At 36.9% G+C, this 26623-nt stretch overlaps 1 protein-coding gene across 1 annotated transcript; it reads right to left on the bottom strand.

Annotated features, from left to right (window-relative positions):
* Window positions 1-811: 811 nt before the first annotated feature.
* Window positions 812-18256, bottom strand: LOC129512426 (putative uncharacterized protein C6orf183). Its single transcript, XM_055329630.1, has 9 exons — window positions 18135-18256; window positions 14671-14743; window positions 13914-14024; window positions 10128-10241; window positions 8876-9070; window positions 7637-7790; window positions 5808-5965; window positions 2628-2736; window positions 812-816 (listed from the first exon to the last, which is right to left on the bottom strand). Exons 1-9 carry the CDS (start codon window positions 18254-18256, stop codon window positions 812-814), a joined length of 1041 nt encoding a protein of 346 aa, XP_055185605.1.
* Between the last annotated feature and the right edge of the window lie 8367 nt (window positions 18257-26623).

Genomic DNA, 26623 nt, shown 5'->3' with positions numbered 1-26623 from the left:
GCTTCTGCCTCTTTCTGTGTCTCTCATGAATAAGTAAAAAAAAAAATCTTAAAAAAAAAATCTGATAAAATGTTTATGAAAAAAAAGGGAGAAGACGTCTGGTCACATGAATGCATTCACATGCATGAATCTTGAGGACATTGTCCTAAGTGAAATAAGCCAGTCACAAAAAGACTAATACTGTATGAGTCTACTTATATGAGACTTTATATATATGAAACAGAAGGTAGAATGGTGGTTTCTAGGGACTGTGGGGAGAAGTAGGGAATTGTTGTTTAATAGGTACAGAGCTTCAGTTTGGCAGGATGAAAAAGTTCCAATATATCTGTTTCATGACAGTGTGAATGTATTGAATACCACTAAACTGTGTGTTTAAAATGATTAAGATGAGAAATTTTATACTGTGAGCTTTTTGCAATAAAAAGATAATTTCGTACAGTATTTTTGTTTCACAAATGAGGAAACAAACTCAAGGAGGTTGTGCTATTAGGTCAGTGTTGCACAGAGACTTTGGTGCCAAAGCTGGAAAATTTGTTACTTTCTACTGAAAACTAACAAGATTATAAAATTTTGGCAATTAGATTAGAAAGTTCCAAATAAAGCCTTCATAGTGAATCCATGGCTAATATTTCTGAAAAAGGAAAAGAAAATTCAATTTTCTGAGAATGATTTTAGCAAGAACTTTATCTACAAGGGAATATGGCCATTTCTTACTTTCAAAAACTTTGCCTGGAGTTGCATCAATACATCTATTCTTTTCCGTTCTTTCAGTTTCGTCAAAATCTTCTTTTGCCAAGGATCACATTTTGGCTTAATCTAGTGGACAAACATGTTCACACAGTTACAACATAACAGAATGGTTAGCAATAAAAGTTGCAAGCAAAGGGATTCAAGGACCTTCTGAAATGCCTTGGTGCTAGAAGGTTGATTAGAGCATGTGAAGTCTTAGAAAGGGTCTAATGGGTTCACAGATGCATGGAGCGAGATGGGAGTGGCAGATCCTCTTGGTGCCTAGCCTATGAGATGCATTAGCTTCATCTGGGACAACACAGCACACTCCATGAGCAGGAGGGACCCTAAATCCATCAGTATTGGACACCACACTTGATTTTTAGAGTGAGAGAAGTTCTACCACAAAGACTCTACATATAAAATTTTACCTTACCCATTAACAGGGCATATTTAAAAATTAGCTCTATAGTTATAAAAACATCAATATACTTAATAACCTTCAAATTTATATCTAGCTCTAAGTTCCAGTATCCAACTATCTCCTTGATACTTATAGTTGGAAGGCAAATATGACAATCTAGAACAGAAAATCTGGCTTTCCCTACACCAACCACCCATTTGCATAAGCCTCACTACTTAGGAGTCATCTTTGATTTTTCTCTCCTTTCCTTCCATTCACCTTTATCACGTAAGACTTTTCTTTCCTACATAATATAGTTGATCCTCTTACTCATGGATTTTGTATTTGCAAACTTTTCTCACTAAAATTTGTTCATACCCCCCGAAATCAATACTGGCAGACCTATCCTGGTTATTCATGGACATGTGAAGAATGGTGAAAAATTCGAATCACCCAATTCCACGTTCTCAGCCAAGGTCATACAAGGTGACATTCTGTCTTCTTGTTTCAGCTCTCATTCTGTAAATAAGTGTCTTTTTTGTGGTCTAGTTAGTGGCACATTTCTATATTTTTGTGGTTTTTTTTTGTTGTTGGTGGTGATTTCAGTGTTTAAAATGGCCCCGAAGTGTATTGCTGAAGTGTAGCCTAGTGCTCCGAAGTACAGGAAGGCTGTGATATGTCTTAGAGAAGAAATGTTTATGTTTGATAAGCTTTACTCAGTCATGAGTTATAGTGCTATTGGCCATGAGTTCAATACTATCGAATCAAAAACATATATTAAATAAAGTATCTTTAAACAGAAACACACATAAAGCAAGGTTACGTATCAATCAGTTGATGTACCTAACCTTGTATTTCCCCTATGAGCAATAAATGGTTCAGTATTTGTTAATTCAGTGTTTGTGGCAACTTTATAGGACATAACTACCCCCAAACAATGAGAATCACAACTATACTTACCACTACCCCAAATCATCTTATTTAATCTGCTTACTTGGTATTGTTTGTGAATTGTGTACCCCTGGAACCAAGAGTCATTCCTGACATAGTATATACTCAGTGAATAGTTTTTTACTAAAAAGCTGGATTTATACAATTCAATTATACATTTGAGTGTTATTCTTGGTTCTAGCCAAGTAACCAAGATCACTAACAAGAAGAATGGAGTTCTGACCCAAGAGAGAGTACAGGAGAATAGGGACTTTCCAGAGAAGGCAGGTCAACATGGCTAATTTCAACATGGACCCAAGGCAGGGAGGAGCTGGGGGGTCCTGGTGTACAAGGTCAGGCACCTACCCTTCCTCCTAGGGACAGTTTGCTTAGGGCATTGAGGAGAGGGGGCACTAGGACCTGACAGACCTGGTACTGCCAAGTTGCCTGGCTAGTGTGGAAGATACTTTGTGACACTGCTGACATCACTGACAGGTGACTGTCACCACAGGTCTCCTTACCTTTATAAAGGAAATCCAGTTAGCTCTTTTTTTCAAGGTCATACCAGGTCCTGCCAAACCCAAGTTCTCTACTTTATCTATCTCAGCATCATATTCTGGAAATGTTTGCATTGTCTGTTGCTCCATGAAGATGCTTTGAAATTTTTGGGAAACCTGAAAAGGATTAAGGAGAGAGAAGTGGAATGCAGAAAAAGTCTCAGATTATAGGCAATTTCAAAAATAGCTATTGATTCCCTTTGGGACAATCTTGGAGTTAAACTAATTAATGAATCATGACTCTGTGACAGTAACAGGCATTGAATGTATATCCTGCGGAGGACAGGTATTAAGTCAGCTCATTGCCATAACTGTGTTGGAAGTGTTACTTGTTCTGAATATCTGTTCCAAAGATTGGAAATTATGTAATATATCTATTTATATGTAAGTTGAGATGGCCCCTAAATGGGAAGTAAAATTGTCCTTCAGAAATACATTCTTTTTTCGTCTACCTGACAAACTAGAAAATCCAAAGGTTAGATAAATCTTGGTCCCAGAATACTGACCAGGATGTTGCTAGAGAGAAGGTTCCAGATGTTGGGATCTGTTAAAAGTTTTTAGGGTATCTCAGCCAATTCCTTCACCCTTCATTTTCAGACCGAGGCTACTAGCACATTCTGTCTTATAAATGCCTCCCGCCAAAATGTAGAACACTTCTTCCCTTCTCCAGAGCGGGCCCAGGCTTCCTGAGCCTATGGTAGTACCTTCCTCATTGTACTGGCCATAATACGTTATGATTTCCTTACTACCTGGTAAACTTCTCAAGGGCACAGACTGTGAATCTCAAGAAGGAGTCACATGGCGATGGTTGCACAACAATGTGGATGTAATTAATGCCACTAAACTGTGCATTTATGAATGGTTAAAATGGTCAATCTTATATATATTTTATTACATACACAAACACACACACGCACGCATGCACACAGAACCTACCATGGTTCTGGCACATACTGGGGGCTTAATAAAGGATTCTGGAATGTGAGAGTAAGTTCAATTTGTCACAGAGCTAAAGATTCTTTCAGTTAATGCTGGTAACTTGTGGGTTGTGCTATGCAATACTACGGCCCCTAGTCATATGTGTCTGTTTAACGTTTAAATGTAAATTTAAAATAATAAAAATAAATGTAAGTTTACTAAAATTATATAAAATTTAAATTTTAGTTCTTCACTTACACTACCCACATTTTAAGTGGTTAATAGCTGCATGGTTAACATATTGAACTGTGCAGATACAGATCATATCTAACAGTGCAGGAAGTTCAAGGAGACAGTGCTAGTCTAGGGCCAGGGCAGCAGTATTTTTCTTAGAGTCAAATAACAAATATTTTAGCCTTTGCAGACCATACATAGGTCTCTGTTGCAACTATTCAACTCTGCAGTTGTGGTGTGAAAGCAGTCATAGGTAATATGTAAATGAATGGGCATGGATGAATTTCAATTAAACTTATATAAAAAACAAAACAAAACAAAACAGATGGTGGCCTGCAGGCTGTAGTTGGCTGACCCTGCTCTAAGGAATTAGATAGAGAACCAGAATAAACAGTACCCAAATATAAGAACTCTGCCTACACATAAAAAAAAAGCTGTTGTAATGTGATTACCCTGTGAGCACAAGCATTGCATATAATACTGTTATAAGAAAGTCAGAAATAGAAACTATCACTATATAAGGGAAACAAGTTATTCTTTGGGAACAAGTTGGCTCAGCAGCCTCATTTTCTTTTGTTATCATTGACAATAGTCTACTGTGTTATAATTTATTTGTATTTATTTTGTATTTATTTGTATTTATCTCATAATACTTGCTGATAATGAGGGTAAAGATACTCCCATAGAAGCGCTCTGTTGTAGGGGTGCCTGGGTTGCTCAGTTGGTTCAGCGTCTGACACTTGGTTTTGGCTTGGGTCATAACCTCACAGCCGTGAGAGGGAGCCCCACGTCAGGGTCTGCACTCAGCTCAGAGTTTGTTTCAGAGTCTCTCTTCCTCTCCCTCCTACTCACTCTCTCTCTCTCTCTCTCTCTCTCTCAAATAAATAAATAAAATCTTAAAAAAAAAGAAGGGCTCTATTGTAGATAGTGCTGCTGGTGATATGAAAAGAAAGGCAAAAGCTAAAACATCATCACTTTCGAAGAAACCTGAGTACATGTGACACTACCAGTTTTAGGGAGCGTAAAGAACCTGTGTTACATACAAAAACAATCCTAGTAAAATCATGCTGGAACAAGCACAAGTGGAAGTGAAACCTGAATGTCAAGGCAAGTGATGACAGAGAAGACAGTGGCTCCTTCTTACACAAAGAGCACTCAAAAACATTCAGATTTTATTTTTGCTTGTTTGGATCAATCAGTTTACTATTTTTACCTAGGAAATATACATACTTGCAAATATTATAAGCCCAGAGCTAAAGAAATATCTTTATTGTTGAAGCTTTGGCTGAAAACTTGGTATAATAAACTTGAAGCTGTCTATACATAATCTTATTTTTACCTTTGAAATAAGTTTTAACATGGTTTTTGTTAACATGAGGCTTTTTTAAAGGAAGTGCACACTGTGTTATAGCAAAGCAGACTGCTTGACTTTAAAAATCACTATGCAATATGAACTCTATTGAATATAAAGCATTTTGCCAATAGGAGAGCTATTATAACACATCATGAGGATCAAAGGGCTCGAGACTCTAGACAACTCCATTATGCAAATCTGCCGAATCTTGGCTACATTTGCATCATCTATTATGGACTCCAACCTACTTTTTTTCTTTAAATGCTGCAGAAAAATCAATCCTGCAATCCCTCTGGATTATATATACAAGGGTCCCAATACTCTTAATAGAGGGGAAGTTCAATTGCCATTCTATTTCTTTTTTTTTAATTATTTATTTATTTATTCATAGAGACACACAGAGAGAGAGAGAGGCAGAGACACAGGCAGAGGGAGAAGCAGGCACCATGCAGGGAGCCTGACGTGGGACTCGATCCCGGGTCTCCAGGATCACACCCTGGGCTGCAGGCGGCGCTAAACCGCTGTGCTACCAGGGCTACCCGCCATTCTAAATCTTACCTATTACTATTACAGTTTATCACTCTAGAAACAATTGTGGCAGGATAGTGGTATTTTGTGGCAAACAGTAGTATTTTCTTTCACAAACACCTATCTTTGTATTAAGAAAGAGTCCATCAAGTACCAAATTAAAAAGTTCGATTTCCTGAGCAGCATCTCTCAGCTCTTCCAAGTCATGGGGGATATCGAAATGGGAGAGCAGAACCCCCAGCTGAGGTGTCAGTTCTTCTCTTTCAGTCACGTGTTGGGGCAGGAAAAAAGCAGCTTCTCTTCTCGTCAGCCCTAAAAACCCAAAATCAAGAGCATGAAGACCAATAAGCACTAGTTGGGGAGAGAAAATGGAACGTCCTTTAAGATAACTGGAGGCAGGATCTCCTCTGCTAAAAGAAAGGGGCATTCTGCTTTACCCAACATCCTCTGCCATAATTTACAGGCTGTGCCACATTGGGCTGTGCCTATCTGACAAACTCTTGAGGCTGGCTTTCTGAGGGAGGGAGCAAGGACCAGTCTCTGTCACATGGCCTGTAGGAGAAACTCAACAGATCCTTTGGAGAATGACTTCGTGGGAGCAGAACTACCTAAATTCCTTTGTGGTAAACTAAGAGAATGATTTATAAATTAACCAGAAAATTAGAGAGTGAGACTTTATCTCCTTTTGCCTGGTTCACTCTTGTTCATTTCTAAAGACTCATTTTGGACTCCTTTCCTTTGAGATGCCTTCACTGATTCCTCACAACTAGGTTGGCTGTCTCTTCAGGTGCTCCTGTGTCACTCTGTACACATCCCAAGCAAATATGTCACTCAGAGTAGAAACCTAATTAGGTTTCTTAGTCTTCTATAATACAAGATAAGGGCAGGAAGACCATTATATTGATTCACATAAGGAAATTATTTTTTTATTTATCAAAATTTTTAAATTTAAATTCAATTAGGCAATATAAAGTACATCCTTAGTTTCAGATGTAGTATTCAATGATTTTTCAGTTGTGTAAAACACCTGGTATTCATCACATCACCTGCCCTCCTTAATGCCCATCACTAATTTCATCCCCCTACTTACATCCCCTCCTTCAATCCTCAGTTTGTTTTTTATAGTTAAGAGTCTGTCATGGTTTTTCTCCCTCTCTGATGACTTTTCATTTAGTTTTCCCTCCCTTACCCTATGGTTGTTCTGTGCTGTTTCTTATATTCTACACATGAGTGAAACCATATGATAATTGTCTCTCTCTGACTGACTTATTTCACTCAGCATAATACCTTCCAGTTCCATCCACATCTATGTAAATGTTAAGTATTGGTCCTTTTTGACAGCTGAGTAATATTCCATTGTATATACATACCACATCTTCTTTATCCATTCATCTGTCGATGGACATCTCAGCTTTGTCTACAGGTTGGCTATTGTGGGCATTGCTGCTATGAGCATTGGGGTGCAGGTGCCCCCTCAGATCACTACATTTGTATCTTTGGGGTAGATACCTAGTAGTTCAATTGCTGAGTTGTAGGGTAGCTCTATTCTTAATTTCTTGAGGAACCTCCATACCAGTTTAAAATATGTAATATTAAAACTTAAAAGAGGTCTTAGACAAAACTTAATCTGAAAGGTTTATTTTGAAGATGAATGAATTGAAGCCCAAAGAGATGAAATGACCTAAACATGCAGGTTCACAGTGAAGCCATGACAAAAACATGTCCAGAACCCAGTGCTCCCAACTTGAAGTTCATTGCTTCTTTTTCTATTTGCCAGTTATAAAGATGAAGATAATAATGGCTAAGAAAAATACTTATTTTTTCCATCAGAAGATATTACGTTGATACTTATTTATTAAGAAGGTATAACTTCTTGGTATATAGAAAAGCTTTAAGCAAGATCATGTGACAAAATAACACATGTGCAAAACCACAATCTTCTTTCTCCACATTATCCTAGTGGAAAGAAGACTAATTTCTTACCTGAAATCCTGGTATTCACCGGGCCCGGAGATGCACAACCCTGGATGTTAGGGTCGATGTCATTGACCCAGACCCTTTCATTCTCCTGATCAGCCTCAGGACCTTCATTGACAGCTATATTCAACATTTTGGAGATAGGCAAATACTGGAGGGACTACAGAAAAGCACAACCAAGAGGCTAAAAGTCAACTCAATTCTTACAGAAGCTTTCACACTTGATAGAGGAGAAGGAGGCAGAGTTGGGCCTTAGTCACCTGCTCAAACATAAGGTGCTAAATCTAGACCTGAGAGACCTGTTACGATCACCAATGCTAAGCAATATTAACCTCCAAGCATATCTACATTGATCAAGCATCCATAATGGATGATGACAAGACATTGTGTGAGGTGCTAGTGATATCAAGAAGAGTAAGTAGTGGGACCAACCTCAAAGAGTTTACAGTTTAGTGGGGGATGGGGACTTATGAGCAGAATGTTACTATACACATGACTGGGGAGAGAGGTTTCAGAGGGAGACACGATGGTGACTAACTAGGGAAGGCCTGAAGTTAGGAAGATGGCCAGCTTTCTGGTTTGGATAACTGTATCTTATCACTGAGATAAGCCATAGAGGAGCAGGAAAAGATTTAGGTGGCAAAATAATAATCTTTCCAAAATGAAACTATGATCAAATCACTCATTTCTGATGTCTCTAGCCTAGCCTCCTCTGTGCGTCTCCTCTGTGATTCTCTGTACTTTGTGCTTATACTTATTCTCTCTTACCATATTGTATTTCAGTTGACTATTTACTTGCCCATTTTCCTACCAGCCTGGGACCCAGTTACTTTTCAGGAAAGACCATGTTTTTGCTTCATGGCCCTGACACATACCTGGCATATATTAGACCCTCACTAGACCCTCATTAGATATTGCTGAATTAAAAAGTGGGTCTAAATTGAACATCATAAGTTCTGAACAAGCTGATGAAAACAAGAACTTGCAGAGTGAATATGAAATAATATAACAGAGACATCTTTGAGAAAACTAACGGAGGAGTAATTTCATTAAAGCAAGCTTTCAGAAAAAAAAGTTTTCAAAAGTTTCAAAGAAAAAAGCTAATGACTCATTATTTTCCTGTCATTTGTAGGGTAAGTAGAATACAGAAACAGTGACAATCCAAAAGTAGTTGACAAATGTGAATAAACAATGCTGACCATCATGGGAGGGCACCACATCATCACATAACTATGTTTCACACACCTGTAGGTAGTGGTGAATAGTCCTGAGTGAATGTAGGTGACACACAAACCACTTTGTATAAATTGTCAGGTCTTCTTGTGTCACTAAGTTAGAAGGATTATTTTTTCCCGTAAGGAAATTTTCTCGGGCAACAGACAATCTTTCAGCTCTCTGAAGGGCATCATTGTACTCCTCCATAATGTAGGCAACTTGTTTCTGTTTAAAAGTAATGCAGAGACAGAACATGGTTATTTGCAAACCTTATTCTCTTGGGTCATGTGCTTCCAAGTATAGGGTAATGCTATTTGGGAGCCAAATAAGAGGCTTCTGGAATATCAAAGATCTTTCACATTCTTCTGAATTTGACTGACAATAGCAGTGGTCACATTCTTAGGAGAGAGAGACTTAGCACAGTCAGTGCCTACAGATGTTTGGTAACTGAGGGTGGCTTCATAGCTGTTCAACTATAGCAGAAGAGGCCAAATCCATGAAGAAAAATGCATTTTTTATCATACAAAGTTTTCTTCAAATCTCATCCTTAAAAATAGGTGCCATTATCTTCTGCCACTGGTAGAAGAGGCAAATAGGTGCATCCATTAGTTCCTTTCCCATCTTTAGCCATGACTTAAAAATCTGACAAGATACACTATTGGTAAGAACGTAAATTGGGACAGCCCTTATGGAAAACAGTATGGAGAGTCCTCAAAAAATTAAAATAGGAATGCTATATAATCTATGGTATATCTCTGGGTACATATTTGAAGAAAACAAAATTAGTATCTTAAGGAGATATTTGTATTTCCACATCTACTGAAACATTATTCCCAATTGCCAAGATATGGAAACCATCTATGAGTCTGTTTATGGATGAGTGGATAAAGAAGATGTGGCATATATAGTGGAATATTATTCAGCTATGGGAAAGAAGGAAATCTTAACACTGCGACATTAAGAATGGACCTGGAGGACATTATGCTAAGTGAAATAAGTAAGACAGAGAAAGACAAATACCGAATGGTTACACGATGAATTAAAAAAAATTGTTAAACTATAGAAACAGAGACTAAAACAGTGGTTACCAGGGGCTGGAGGGTGGGGAAATATTGGTCAAAGGATACAAATTTGCAGTTATGAAGGATGAATAAGTCTAGAGATCTAATGTACAGGTATAATGACTATATTTAATAATATGTACAAATGTATTGACCATTTTGTTTCACTATAAAAAAGAGCCCACAAACCTAGAATCAGATTCTACTTCTAGGTTTCTTACCTTGTAAAAAGGATAAAGTTGCTCCATAATCTTACTGTGCTGGCAAAACCTCTTCCATCTAAGCATGTGTAAATATTTACTCTGGGCCAGCTGGGTAATTCTCTCTGTATAATACTTTAACAAAAACAACAATAAAAATTAACACTTAGAATACAATTATAGTTCAAAGACTGAATTAAGTTTTAAGAACACTAACAATAGGAAAATCAGTCTCTGGTTGTTTCAGAAAGATAGATTTTTCTACACGAAGATCATAAAATTAAGAAACCTAGCTTAAGATATCATTAAATTTAAATAAAGCAAGTATGTATTTCTAAACCTATATAATCTGTTGCCAATCTAACAGACTACAGTTTCATTTTTCAGTTAGTGAACAATTTTACCAGTGACATAATAGCCTGCACAATTGTCTAAGGCTAAGCTCAAAATTTCTTAAAAACTGAAGTTATGAGTCTAAAAAATACAAAGCACATTACAGGTAAGATTTCAGCTTTTCAGCTTAGACTAGAAATGTTATTTAGATTTAAAAATAGTTAAATAAACCTACCGTTTTTGAATGTTTCATTTATGATAATAAATATAATAATGGCTATGATGGAATAAGTAGGACCAGATTTATCATTCTATCATAAACAACTAGAAAATAGGACAAAATAAACGAGACAACTATCTTCTGACATGAGACAACTCACAATGCAGGACTGTGGTCTTTGAGAAAAAGGAAACAAATTAAATGAGCCCTACAACTACCTCGGTTTTCTGCCTGAAGAAGACAGTTTCTAAACAAGGGAGTAAGAAAGGGAATCCCAAGCAGAGCACGATAGTCTCTCTTAGTTAAGTAGAAAGACATCAAAGCTTAGGAGACCGAGTCAGCTGGAGTTTGCAGGACAGAGTACTGGAAAGGGGGATATTATGCAGAGAAAGGCTCCAAAAATCTGCATAGAGATCTCTTTGAGTTTTTTTGCTATTAAGCTATTCATACAGAGGGTGACACTCCATGAGGCCATGCAAAGAATGACTAGGGAACTGTAAGCTGAATAGATCTCACAGTTTATAAGGGACAAGAGATGTTCAAGTTTTAATCACACAGAGTGAAGAGTCCTCATTGAACACCTGACGCATCCAGTGTAGACACCAGAAGAGTCACACTTTAGTAATAAGGATAAATGACCCTAAGTGAATGTTACTCTAAATCTGATCTAATAAAGCTTGACATCAAGTATAAAACTGATGTACAACTTAAATGTCTGTCATAATAAAGTCCAATACTCTCTAAAAGAATCCCCCAAAAATCAGCATTCAAAAATGTAAGATTGCAATGTCCAATGTAAAAAAAAAATTACTAGACACACAAAGAAGCAGGAAAGTGTGACCCAAAAGCAGAAGAAAAACTAATGAAGAGAAACAGACCCAGAAATGGCACCAGTGGTGAAATTAGCAAACAAGAACTTTAAAAGAGCTATTACTAACATGCCCAGCCTGTTCAGGTATTAAAAGGAAAATGTGAACATAATAAAGAGGGAAATGAAAAAAATATCAAAAACAGTCAAATAGAACTTCTACAAAAGAAAACTATAATATGTGAAATGAAAAATTCATTGGATGGGCTTAACAGCAGTTTAATAGTACAGAAGAAAAGATTAGTGAACTTGAAGAAAAGATTAGTGAACAGTACAGAAGAAAAGATTAGTGAACTTGAAGAAACTACAAGATGAAGCACTGAGGAAAAAAAAAAGACTGAAAATAAATTAACAGAGTTTCACTGACTTATAGAATGATATGAAGTGATTTAACAAATGTGTAATTGGAGTCCAAGAGGAAGGAAGGAAGGAGATGGAAATTATATTTAAAGAAATTATATTTGAAAAATTTAAAAAATTGATGAAAATGATAAAATCACAATCCAAGTAGTTCAGCCCATTCCAACCAAGAGATATACAAAGAAAAACTCATCAAGGAACATACAAATAGCTAAAACCATTAAGAGAAAATCTTAAAAGCAAACGGAACAGAAGGGCACATTGTGTTAGGAAATGGAAACTAAGCAGGCCAGAAGACAATGGAGCAACATCTTTAAAGTGATAAAGAGAAAAACTATCAACCTAGAATTTACTTTGAACAAAAATATCTTTCTAAAATGAAGGCTAAATAAAGACATAAAAAAAAAAGATAATTTATCCCTGGCAGATCTGTACTATAAGAAATGTTGCAGGGCAGCCCAGGTGGCTCAGCAGTTTGGCGCCTGCCTTCGGCCCAGGGCGTGATCCTGGAATCTCAGGAGGGAGTCCCGTGTCGGGCTCCCTGCATGGAGCCTGCTTCTCCCTCTGCCTGTGTCTCTGCCGCTCTCTCTGTCTCTCAAGAATAAATAAATGAATAAAATCTTTATAAAAAAAAAAAAGAAATGTTACAGTAAGTTCTTTAGGCAGAAGATAAATGACATCATACAGAAACTTAGGCTATACCAAGGTTTCTCAAATTCAGCATTATTGACATCTTGGGACAGGACAATTCTTTGTGGTGGGCACTGTCCTGTGCATAGTTGTATGTTTAGCAGCATCGATGGCCTCTTCCCACTAGATACCAGTAGCAATCTGCTCCCCTCCCCAAATTGTGACAACCCAAAACGTCTCCAGACTTCACCAAAGGTCCACCATTTCCACTCTCCCCTTCTCTCCATGAGAATCACCCATATACACAAAAGAATGAAGAATGCCAGAATAAGAGGGAAAGAGAATGAATTTTGAATGAAGATAATGACAAAAGTTTAACTTGCAAATAGAATCTCAACATCTTTTATTTCTTTGTGATTCATTTATTCATTCATTGCTAACTAGTTGCTAATGAACTAATTTGTATGCCTAATGAGGATATAACTCATAACACAAAAGAACAAAGAATCTAAAAATCAAAACAACATACCTATTATAAGAAATTTAGAAAATATATAAATATAAAAAGAGGAAATTCATTGTTCTGCCATCCGAAGACAGTGATTGATAACATTTTGATCTATGTCCATCAAGTGGTTTTTCTACATATCATGTGACCATTATTATGACACTTTTGTTATCTAATATTATATAATAATTTCTTTTATTTAAGATTTTATTTATTTATTCATGAGAGACACACAGAGAAAGACAGAGGCATAGGCAGAGGGAGAAGCAGGCTCCCTATGGGGAGCCTGATACGGGACCGCCCCAGGACCCTGGGATCAGGACCTGAGCCAAAGCCAGATGCTCAACTACTGAGCTACCCAGGCGTTCCAACATAATAATTTCTTATGCTAAAAAATGCTGAATGGCAGAACGATATTCTATCAAGTATCATATTGTTTTTCTTAAATATTTCTCCTAGTGTTAGATATGTAGGTATTTCTGATTTTCCCACTTTTATTATAATGCTGCAGTAGTAATCTTTATAGAAAACTTTTTCTACCACATTTTGAGTTATTTTCTTAAAAGATATTTCCAGAAACATCTTTCTTAGCTAAGCCAACAACTTTTTGAGGACTGAGACTTTCCTAGTATTGTATTGCCTCATAATACCAGTAGAAGGAGTAATTGATAGAAAGTCAATCATTTTATGACTATAACTAAACTGAACTAGGACATATCAGAGACATGGGTCTCTAACAAAGAAGAGAATTTATACTAATTAAGTGCTGCAAACTACACAGGTAGAGAAAATCCTACCCTAGCCAAAGTATATACCAGAAAGCCAACTTTGTTCATACGTTTCTATCAATTTCCAGATCTGTTTTTCACATTGCCACATGACTCTTACCTGCAATAGAAGCAAAGGTAAATTTTCAGGGGTGTACTCTCTTCTTAGACAGCTCTCTAGCTCCCTCTGCATGACATCTGCTTGAACAACAAGGGGCTTTGACTCCGCCACCTGAGCCCACCGCAAGAGAAGGCAAACAAAAAGAAGGAAGTAACATTATCACTGTTTATGACAGCAAATGACATACAGTTTCTGATAATTTTTACACAACACATTATACTATCATCCTTCAGTTTCCAAATAACAAATTTTATTTTTTTTTTTTTTTTTTTTTTTTTTTTTTTTTTTTTTTTTTTTTTTTTTTTTAATTTTTATTTATTTATGATAGTCACACAGAGAGCGAGAGAGAGTGAGAGAGAGAGAGAGGCAGAGACACAGGCAGAGGGAGAAGCAGTCTCCATGCACCGGGAGCCCGACGTGGGATTCGATCCCGGGTCTCCAGGATCGCGCCCTGGGCCAAAGGCAGGCGCCAAACCGCTGCGCCACCCAGGGATCCCTAAATAACAAATTTTAATATCACAAATCAAGAAACTAAAAATTTTAAAACCTCACAAAAAGTAGAGATCTCCAAAGAAGTAGTGGCCTGCTCTTGATCTAGCAGTGATCTAGCTGTTTTGTTCTCATAACACTGTCAATAACATCAGCTGGTTGTTTGCAAAAAATAAAGTTTTCCTGCTAAATGTTTCCAGAAAGTTAGCAAAATCCAACTATTGTATTATGATACAATTGTATATTACAATTATACTCTCCTACTTACCTGTAAGGTTTTCTTTAGAGCCAGTTCCCTTTCTCTTCTAAAGTAAGAAATGTCTTTTGGTATTTGAACAGAGCTGTAAAAAGATTTATGCAATAGAAGCTGTAATTATAGAAACTGTCATAAGCCAAATTATAGATAGGCCCTGATTAATCTGTAACTTCACAGCTGCTCATTTCTAAATAACTACGTCATATTATACCGGATTATTGAGAGCATGTAAAGATCACACGCTTCATAGTCTGAATCTGTATACCTCATGTTTGCTAACATTTTCCTTGGGCCAATTTTCCTCTCCTTTGCCGCAAACATGGTCTTTCTTACTACCTGTGATTTACCTATTTTCAATCCCTGAATACAGAAAGAGGCACAATGGTGGAGATTTTTCTTTCCCACACCTGTACTTTTCCAGTAACCTCATCTCTAACAGGTACTGTGCTTATCAGACATCTATCTCACCCCACGTAAAACTAGTGTCTTATAAGTTTAACAAAATGTTTTTATTTTTGTGTTCTTGCTAATTTATCAAACATGAACTGCTTTGCAATTTATTTTAACGAAATTCTTTTGTCCGAGCCTACTTACAAAGGAGTTGTTTGCACCATGGGCTGTGACATGAGAAGGCACGAGCAGCACTGCTGTGGGGCCCAGTAATGGCATGGGACCCTCTGGCAGGAAGAAGGGAGCTTCCCCCATTTGGGGTAAGATATACCTCAAGGTTTGACAGCTTTAAGAAATTAGAGGACAGCACCCCTGGTGTGGACATCACTGTCTTAAGATGAAACTCTACAAACATTGGCAAAGAAGCCACAGCAGGTAGCTGTGAAACACATGTAAGAAACCACCTAGTGATTTGAGAGGGATTTTGGGCAGCAAAATCTAGGTTAATATTGTTGGTATGACCCTATTAATCCTCCTGGGGAAGTTTTTTTTTTTTTTTTTTTAATTTTTTTTTTATTTATTTATGATAGTCACAGAGAGAGAGAGAGAGGCAGAGACACAGGCAGAGGGAGAAGCAGGCTCCATGCACCGGGAGCCCGACGTGGGATTCGATCCCGGGTCTCCAGGATCGCGCCCTGGGCCAAAGGCAGGCGCCAAACCGCTGCGCCACCCAGGGATCCCCTCCTGGGGAAGTTTTAAGGAAAGATGAAAATACTTAATTTGTATACTTGTCAGCAGTTCCCCTCACTGGGGGGAGTGGTCCTGTGAAAAGACCAGTCAGGAGGTCCCTCAGTTGCAGGAGTTGAAGCAATTCATTGAGCCATTTGTTTTTTTTTTTTTTTTAATTTTTATTTATTTATGATAGTCACAGAGAGAGAGAGAGAGAGAGGCAGAGGGAGAAGCAGGCTCCATGCACCGGGAGCCCGATGTGGGATTCGATCCTGGGTCTCCAGGACCGCGCCCTGGGCCAAAGGCAGGCGCCAAACCTCTGCGCCACCCAGGGATCCCTCATTGAGCCATTTGTGTTGAATTTCCAACTGAAGTTGGAGATAATGCCTCCCTTATCTCTTCATGTCTTGGCTTTGATGAAAAACAATAAGGCAAGCTCTGAAAGGGTCTTAAGAGGAAAAGCATTACTAAATCAAAGCCATAATTTCTGTGATTACTGGGTACCTGAATCCTGGCTGCAGCCTCATGGAGGTGGAGAACGGATAACTGACTAGAAAGGGTACAGGCAGTCAGGGAAACAGAGGAGCCCATCCCTTTTCTGCCTTCTTATCTTCCTATTTCTCTGGCATGTAAAAGATTGAGCAGTGTCCTGGGCTTGGCTGCCAGACCGTCTCTTAGTCAAATAATGTTTTCCATTTGTTAATCTCAAAGTGCCCATGAGTGAGATTGGTGGTGAGTATGTCAATGCACAAAATGAGACTGACCTATTTGTTCATCAGGTATTGTTTATTCAATATTCATTCACTAGTTTATTCATTCAGCAAGCAATAATGAGACACTTAACCATTGCAAAGACTTGGGCTTATGGTGATAAATTGACAAAAGAATGTGGAAAAGAAAAATGACCAAGGCACTATTATCCCACAGTTCTCAATAAATTTTTTCAATCTAGTGGGGAATGAAAATGCTAGAGTGATCATTAGGGTGGACATTTTACATTTTCCTTGGACTCCAGAACCTAGTGCAACACCTGGCAAGCAGACGTTGCTCAGTATTTGTCAGATTAATAGGTAGATTCTTGGGCAGTCCTGGTGGCGCAGCGGTTTGGCGCCGCCTACGGCCCGGGCCGTGATCCTGGGGACCCCGGATCGGGTCCCATGTCGGGCTCTCTGTGTGGAGCCTGCTTCTCCCTCTGCCTGTGTCTCTGTGTCTCTGGCTCTCTCTGTATATGTCTCTCATGCATAAATAAATAAAATCTTAAAAAAAATAGGTAGATTCTTTCACAGGCCATGTTTAGTGGTTTGGGGTAGTAGAGAAATACAAGTATCCAGAGATTCTAAACGATAAAAGAGACTTCAGGAAGCCTATCTTAGGACAATGTACAAAGAGGAGCCAGTTTTTTGACACCAGTTATTTAAAATGTAACAATATCGACTGTAACTTGATCTTTGTATGGTGTCTTCCAGTTTTCAAAATGCTTTAATGTGCATTATCTCACTTGATCCTTAAAAGATAGGCAACGTTCACATCTGTAACCTCATTTTTCACAGAAAGAAACCAAAGTTGGGAGAAATTATGGCTTGCATGGTTCCATTACCTTTTCACTTCATCATAAATCTTTGATTTGCTTCCTACACCCAATGGCTTTAAATACCAAATTATAAAACACACTCATACTGGTTCCTCAGAATCATCTTTGGAGTGAAGTAGTAATGCACCTCCTTACTGCTTCTTCTCCTGATCTTTCCTCTCCCACCCTTATCATCCACATTGTGTTTACTCAGCTACTCAACCTAACAAGGACCTCCTATTGTTCCTCTTGATCCATTGAGGCACTAACAGAAATGGAGGGATTTTAAGGTCTTGAGCCCATTAGACTTGCAACTTTGGGGCTGATCTGGTTACTCTATTTCTCTAAAAGAGATTGCTATCATTGGCAGCATTTACCTGCACAAAAGCTCCTAATAAAACACCATTTTGCAGAACTCATTAGCAAACACCTAGCATTATTTCAGTTTCTGTATTTCTCTTCAAAATCAAGGTCAAATTCAATTAAATACTTGTGGATTAAATGAGACCTCTTTTCAATGAGTATGATTTATATGATAGCTTCTGGAACTTTAAGGCAATGGTATTTGTGAAATGTAAGAGCACTTTTCTATTTTCTTTGGGAGGATGTTGCCTCTAAGTGCCTTGGCAATTCTAGAATTAGGGAAAACTTATAGGCAGCCATAAAATCTGAGCTTGAGATAAGACCATTTGTCTATATAAAAAGAAGAGGGAACGGATGAAGATTATGGGATGAAAGTGGGGACTAAAGCCCCTGAAGACCATGCCTTGTCACTACTACTATTTACCTGTAAGCTCGATGAGTCTCCCGTTCTTCTATCTCAGACTTCAGGTCAGTCAGGTGCATAGCCAGTTCTTTTTCTAACTGCTGGATCCTTTCTGTGGAAGCGATCTTATAAATTTCATCCATGATGTGCATTTACTACTTTATCCCTGAAAAACAAGAGTACAGAGCTTGTTTGTCTTCCTTCAAGAAATCATGTCAACTTTGTGAAACTGTATGCTTTTACAACTTGAGGAAACAGGTTGACTAGCCTGTTGTCATTGTGATTTAATTACCATTTAGTAAACAGTAGAGGAAAAAAGAAATTAGAACCTCCATTGACCATTCCTTAGTTTAGCTGAGTTCGTGTTCAGAAACATCTGCATGCCAACTCTGAGGATGGTGGTCTATTAAAATGAGAATGCATCCCTCTGGCCCAACCCCTTTAGTGTTTATAAGGCTTGTGGGAATTACACATTAAGTGCTATTAATGTTGGTTAAGGCTTTCTTCTAGCATCACTTCAAGTGGAACAAACAATAGGTGTGTGCAGGATCCCTCTAATGCCTAGGACACTTTCCCATAAGCTTTTTGATGGCATAAACTTCTGAGTTTATGGGAGACTATATTGAGTATGGAAAGCAACCTAATATGATCATGATCCGTGCACTTTGGAGTTTGGAAGAAAATCATACTTAAGCTTTTAAACGTGTTTTCTTAATTTTGAATGTTTATATTTGGTATCTGCTTTTACCATTAAATAAAATAGTTGATAATCCCCCCCAGCCCTACCCTCACCCAGTTCACATACAACACAGTTGCTTACTGAGTACTTTGTGTCAGTATTCTAATTAACAACATAGATTAATTGCATGACCCAGAATGGGATCCTTGAGTTGCAGGGAATGCAGGAGATGATGTGTTTTCTGTGCTACTGCTGCCCTCACTTGTCCTGGACAGGTGGAGTAAAATAGCTCGGGTTACATTATAGAGGTTTAAAATATTTAACCCTTCCCTTCTTCCTTTGACATTTTTTCTAGGTTTCCATTTTCCCTTTTACAGATACTTCACTTTCACAAGTTAATCTGCTATCATTCCCAACAAATAATTAAGCTGTAGAGATGTTTTGTGTAGAGGCTTTCTTTGGGGCCTATTCATTCTTTTTATAAATATTAAAAATGGAAATGAACATTCATGCTCAGTCTAGGTTGTGAACCTGCTGAGTAATGTATCTGTCATGTTTGGCACACTGCTGGAGCTCAATAAAATGCATTGTTGTTCTTAGTAAAAGCAAAATGTTGTTATGAAAAATGTCTGCCACTTGGCAGTGTCCTTTCAAGTTGGGCAAACAGTTAAACAGCTGCCTTAACAGCTGCATTCCAATCAGCAGCCAAGAGTGGCAGCTACATAGACTGGCTGATTCTTCTCCCAAAGGACGGACACTCGGCCTTCATTTCCTGATCAGTTTCAACACTTCACAGCTCAGAAATGAGAACATTTAATCCTGCACCATTTAGCTTACTACACAGTCAAGTACAATATTCACAAAATATCATAAAGAGAGGTCAGTCTTTGACAACAGTCCACGAAATGGATCCAACCCAGGGGGAATCTATGCCAGCTGAGCACTCATATCTAGTGCTAAAGAGACAAACAACTGTGTGTGCTGGAAGGCGAGGCAGGGTGGACTCCATTTACTGAGCACCTACGCTGTATCAGGCCGGCACTGGACCCTCTCTTAAAGTCTTGGAGAAGAGATTCCCCAAAATTACTTCAATGGCGTTTTAAAGACAAAAGTATATTTAATTAACTATTGGTTGTAAATAAACAAGAATCCTGCTTAAAAGAGGTAAAATCTTAGAGCTTAGATTTAAGATTAGCTCAAGCTAATCTTAAGCAGTATTTGTAGGTGAGAAGTAGGGATGGGTCTTAGAAATCCAATAGAAACCAGAAAGAGGAAAAAAAAAGAAGTATGGTAGAAATAAGTTCAAATATTTCAGTAATTATAATAAATGTAAATGGATTAAGCCCATAGATCAACGTAATTTTGGTATTATTTCTTCCTTAAGTGTTTGGAATAATTTACCTATGAAATATCTCAGCCTGAAATTTCCTTTATGGGGGGGTTTAAATTATAGATTCAATATCTTTAACAGATTAGGAGTATTCATATTTTCTATTTCCCTTTATGTTTACAAATTTTTAAAATAACATTTCATCTAAGTAGATAATTTTTTTATTGTAAGGTTGTTCATAATATCCTTTTGCATTTTGAACAGCTTTTTAAAGATATAATTAACACATCATAGAATTAACCCAATTATTTTTTGTAAGATTTTTATTATTCATGATTATTGAATTTATTCATTATTCATTATTCATTATTCATGAGAGACAGAGAGGCAGAGATATAGGCAGAGGGAGAAGCAGACTCCATGCAGGGAGCCCGATGTGGGACTCGATCCAGGGACTCCAGGATCACACTCCGAAGGCAGCACTTAAACTGCTGAGCCACCCAGGCATCCTGAATTAACCCAATTAGAATGCACAAATCAATGATTTTTAGTGGATTCACAGTGTTGTACAACCATCACCACAATCCATTTAGAACATTTTCATCTCCCAAAAGAAACCCATATCCATCAGCAGTTTCTCCCCATTTTTCTAAGTCACCCTACTGCCAGCAATAGGCAACCACTAATCTACCTTCTATTTCTATAGATTTGCCCATCTTAGACATTTTATATACACTGAATCATATAATATGTGGTCTTTTGTGACTGGCTTCTTTTATTTCATATGTTTTTTTTTTTCTTTAAAGATTCATTTATTTATTAGAGAGAGAGCGAGAGCGTGCGCGTGCATGCAAGTAGGGGGAGGGGTAGAGGCAGAGAATCCCCAGGAAAATTCTCCCTTAAGCATAGAGCCCAACTTGGGCCTCAATCCCATGAGCCATTTGATCATGACCTGAACTGAAATGGAAGAGTCAGACACTTAACCAACTAAGCCACACAGATGTCCCTCACATGTTTTCAAGGTGCATCTCTGTTTTCACATATATTTATATATCATTCCCTTTTTTAAAAAAAACATTTTTTATTTAAATTCCAGCTAGTTAACATACAGATATATCATTCATTTTTATGGCTGAATAATATTCCATTATATGGCTGTACCACATTTCGCTTACTGGTTCATCAGTTGAAGGAAATTTGGTAGATATTTTAGATATTATGAATAATGCTTTTATGTAAAAGTTTTTACCAGCTGTCTTCCAGAGCAGCTGCACCATTTTATGTTCTCACCAGCAATGTATGAGGGTTCTAATTTCTTCTCATCTTTGGCAACACTTGTTATTACCTGTCTTTTTTAGTCATCCTAGTGGATGTGAACTGGTATCTCACTGTGGTTTTGATTTGCTTTTCCCTAATGCTAATGATACTGAGCATCTTTTCATGTGCTAATTGGGCATTTGCTTATCTTTTTTGAAGAAATGACTGTTCAGATTCTTTGCCTATATTCTAGTTGAGCTTTATGGTTTTTTACTGATGAGTTATAAGTTTCTTTATATATTCTAGATACATGTCTTCCATCAAGTACATGATTTGCAAATATTTTCTCCCATTTTGTGGGAAATCTTTTCACTTTCTTGATGTCCTTTGAAACCTTTTATCTTTTTAGTGTCTGTAGGATGTGTAGTGCTATCTTTAACATTCCTGATATTGATAATTTCTGTACTTGCTATTTTATCTTAATCAGTTTTATTAGAGATTTAATAATTTTTCTTTTTATGTGAGCCATATTTAGTTTTATTGTGTTTATTCTAGTTTATTTATGTCCATTTTACCTTTCATGGTTTTCTACTCATTTATTATGATTCATATATTATATCATCTATTCATTTATTATAGCAATTTATTCAATATCAAGTACATTGAATTATTATGAATTTATTATTTACTTTTTTATTACTTATTATTTATTATGCCATTCTTTTTACTATCTTGGATTTAATTTGCTTTTCTTTTCCCAGCTCTAGAAATTGAAGTTTTACATCTATAATTTCCTTCTAAGTATTACTTTGGCTACACTACCATCTTGGATGTTGTGCTCTCATTATTTTTTATTTAAATATTTTCTAATTTCCACTAAGAATTCTTAATTGACTTATAAGTCATTTAGAAGCGGTTCCTTTTTTTTTTTTTTTTTTTTTTTTGTCGGTTTTCAGTGTGATTCCATTGTGGCCTAAGAACATACTCTGTGTGATTTCAATTTTTAAAAATATTTTAAGATTGCGTTATGGCCCAACATATGATCTATTTTTTTTTCATATGATCTATTTTGATAAACGTCCCAGGTACACTTGAACATATATTTTAATGTTGGGAACAGTGCTCTACATAGGTCAGTCAGATTGAATTATTTCATAATGTACAAATCTTTTATATCTTTACTGATTTTTTTGGTTTGATTTTTTAGTGAGATACTGAGATATGTACATTAAATAATCTTTGGCAATGACTGTGGATTTGTATATTTCTCCATTTAGTTCTGATATTTTGGTTTTATATATTTCAAGTGTTATTGGCTGCCTACTAATAGCACTATAAGGTTTTTTTATTGAATTGAAACTTTTGTCATTATGATGTCTTTCTTCATCTTTAGTAATACTTCTTAAAGTCAAATTTATGTACTGGTAATACAACCACACAAGCATTTGAGGGGAGGTAGTATTTACATGGTGTATCCTTTTAATCCTTTTAAATTAACCTTGCCTTTTTATTTCTTGAGTCCAATCTGAAAATCTTGTCTTTTAATTGGAGCATTTAGTTCATTTACGTTTAATAGATGGGTTTAAGTTCACAATCTTACTATAAATTTTATTCATTTTGTTTATTTTTCTATTTGTCTTATCTACTCTTTCTTCCTTTGTTCCTCCTTTCTTTCATTACTTTGCATTAATCAAGTGATTTTATTATTCTGTGTTACCTCTTCTATTAGGTTCTTAATTATACCTGTTTTCTTTTGGTAATTACCCAGAGCAGTGGTTCTCAAACATTAGTATGCATCAGAATCACCTAGAGGACTGTTCCAACATAGATTTCTGGGCCCTACTTCTTTTTTTTTTTTTAATTTTTATTTATTTATGATAGTCACAGAGAGAGAGAGAGAGAGAGAGAGAGACAGAGACAGAGACATAGGCAGAGGGAGAAGCAGGCTCCATGCGCTGGGAGCCCGACGTGGGATTTGATCCCGAGTCTCCAGGATCGCGCCCTGGGCCAAAGGCAGGCGCCAAACCGCTGCGCCACCCAGGGATCCCATGGGCCCTACTTCTAAAGTTTATAATTTAGTAGGTCTGGGGGAGGACTAAGATTGTTACTTCTAAAAAATTCAGAGATGCTTATACTACTACTTTGATAATACTTATACTTTGATAATCATTCCTCTAGATTTCAGTGTGCATCCTTGGCTTATTACAGCCTACGTTAAGCTAGGTTTCTTTTCTTAAAGACTTATTATTTTAGAGAGAGAGAGTATGAACACAAGTTGGGGGAGGGACAGAAGGAGAGAATTCAAGCAGACTCCCAGCTGAGAGCAGAGCTGGATATGGGGCTTGGTCTCATGACCTGAGCCAAAACCAAGAGCTGGACGCTCAGCTGACTGGGCTACTCAGGTGTGTCTCTATTATTTTTTTAAACTGTTGTCCAAAGAACAAAAACCTTACAATGCTTTATGTCCATTTATCTCCTTCCTACAATTCATGCAATTGTTTCTTTTTTTTAACTTACCTCTGCATATAAACTCTACTACGTTTTATTTTTGCTGCTTTGAAATTCAATTTAAAAACCTAATTACATATTTATCTTTTCTACTGCTCTTTTTTCCGGAAGACCCATGTTGCCATTTGAATTAATTTTCCTTTAGTCTAAAGAACTACCTTTAATATTTTTAGTAGTGTGAGTCTGCTGCTGATGAATCTCTTAGCTTTTGTCTGAATAAATCTTTATATTACCATTATTCCTAAAGGATATTTTAATTAGGTATAAATAGATAACTTTTTTCTTTTAGCATTTTAAATGTCTTTTTATTCTTTTTGCCTTCCATAATTTCAGTCAGAAAATTAATCATCTGTCTTACTGCTCCCTTATAGAAAGTAGATGTATCTTGTTTTCTCATGCTGCTTTTAAGATTTTCTCTTTGTCTTTCAATGTTTCAACTGTAATATATTTGTGGCTTCCTTTGTATATATCCTTGCTGTGTATTGGGGTTCACTGACCTTTAATGTTGGTACTGATGTGAATCATCAGTTTTAGAAATTTCTTGACTATTATCTCTTCAAATATTGCTTCTATCCCATTCTCTTTCATTCTTATCCTTCTAGGACTCTAATTAAACATACGTCTGACTGTTTACATATATTCCACGTCTCTTTTACTCAGTTTTATTCATTGCTTTTTTTTTTTTTGTCCCTGTGCCTCATTTTTGGATATTTTCTCTTTATCTGTTCTCATGTGGATTATTTTTTGCTCAGTCTAGGCTATTGAAAAAAAAAAAAACTATCCAGTGAATTCTCAGTTTTACACCAGTATTTTAAAGCTATATAATGCATATAATTTTTATAGATTCCAAATCTGCTGAAGTTATGTATCATTTTATCCAATTTGTCTATCTTTTCCTCTTTTTCCTTGTGCACATGTATACACGTGTGTGTGTGTGTGTATATGTATACACACATATATATGTATATACACACACACATATATAAAATTTTAAAGTCCTTGTCTGCTAATTCTAACATCTGGATCATCTATGAGTCTGCCTTTACTCCCTGCTTTTCTCTCATCACTCATATTTTCCTACATCAGTGTTGTGAGATCAAGCCCCATGTTGGGCTCCGTACTCAACATGGAGTCTGCTTGAGATTCTCACTCTCCCTCTGCCCCTCTCCTTCCATGCTGTCTAAAATAAATCTTAAAAATAAATAAATAAAAGAACCAATGAGACTGATAATAATGTTATTTTCCCCAATAGAGTTTCTCCCTCTCTTCTGTTAGATGCATAATTTGAAGGACTGATCATCTCAATCCCATCAGGAATTGAATTAGATCTGGTTTTAGTTTAGACTTAGTTTACCTTTTCTTTGTCCTTTTTCTTTAGGTGTGGCTCACCTGGACTCCTGATTGATAGTGTGGCAGGTCTCTCTCCTTTAGCCCTTAAACACTATGGGAGAATAACTTCTGCCCTTTAGAGGTTTTAGTTTAGTTCCTTAGCTTCCTACTTCAGGCCACTTCAAAATCTGGCAAATGTCTTGAGAGGGAAACTGGTCAAGTGTTTCATGCTGACCTTATGTCTCTTGTGGGATTCTGTCTCCTAAGCATTGTGGAGAGACTTTACTCTGCCTTTCCAATCCAGTTTCCTTCTTGAGTGTGGTCTTCCGAAGCTTTTGATTGATAGGTTGGCTTTTCTCTTTGTCCTCATTCCTGAAACTCTGTCCTTCAAAGATTTTGAGCTTAGTCTCCCCACAACATCAAGTTCAATACCTGGCAAAAACTTAAGGGAGAGACTGTTGTTTGTCTGGTATAGTCTCTCTTTCTAGAAGGAATTTATCTCCTAAGCATCATAAAACTGAAGATTTTATTCTGCCTTTCTGGACCAGGTCTCCAGGCTCTTTTATTCTCCAAAATTCAGCATATATCTATGGTATATTTCAGACTTCTTTAGATTCAAATCTGGCATGCCTGCACTTATTTATGGTCTTCAAAAACCCACCTGGCTTCTCTTTGTCTCAGTAGAGTCCCTATGATAAAAACAGAGTCAATATGACCAGAATTGGTAAATGATCCAAAGACTAAAACAGCAGGGACTGTCAACTCACCCACAAGAGCTTCTTCTTCTCTGAAATTTAGTTCTTCTAGGCTTTGTTGTGTCCACAACTTTCCAACAACTTTAAACATACGACTTTGTAATTGATCTGTTTCAGTGGGAGCCTGGTCTTTCTACTAAAGTCTACCTAAAATAGAAGTCTCAATACTAACTTGGGGCATACCATATATAATGTATTTTCTACTCTAGTTCATTAAAAACCAACTTCTGGTCAGAGCTCACTATTAATCAATGTCAGGATCCGTTAATGAATCACAGCTCCCATTCTGAGAAAAGCTGGCCTAATGGGTCTCTGGGAAAAACCAACGTGTCTGGCTGTTTGGAAGAGAAGGCTCATGAAAGGGATATGGATTAAATGAACCTCAATCCTCTTAGTATTATACAAATTCTTGAAGTATGGAATTCTGCCTGTATTTTTCATTAAGTCTGACAAAGTCAGCTTTTGCATTCATATTAACTTCTCACCGAAAGGCTTGGCAAATTTAATTTTGTTCTACCCCCTTAGTCTTGTTTTCTGTCAAAATCAAATTTTTATGATTTATGTTAGTCATTAGTATTATAATTCCATTAACCCAAAGTTCTTATTATTTTGTCCATAAAGAGATGACAGTTTAAAAAAAAAAATCCATCCT

The sequence above is a fragment of the Nyctereutes procyonoides genome, unplaced genomic scaffold (assembly GCF_905146905.1).
Source record: "Nyctereutes procyonoides isolate TBG_1078 unplaced genomic scaffold, NYPRO_anot_genome, whole genome shotgun sequence".
Taxonomy (NCBI): Eukaryota; Metazoa; Chordata; class Mammalia; order Carnivora; family Canidae; genus Nyctereutes; species Nyctereutes procyonoides.
This window is presented reverse-complemented; position numbering and strand designations above follow the sequence as displayed.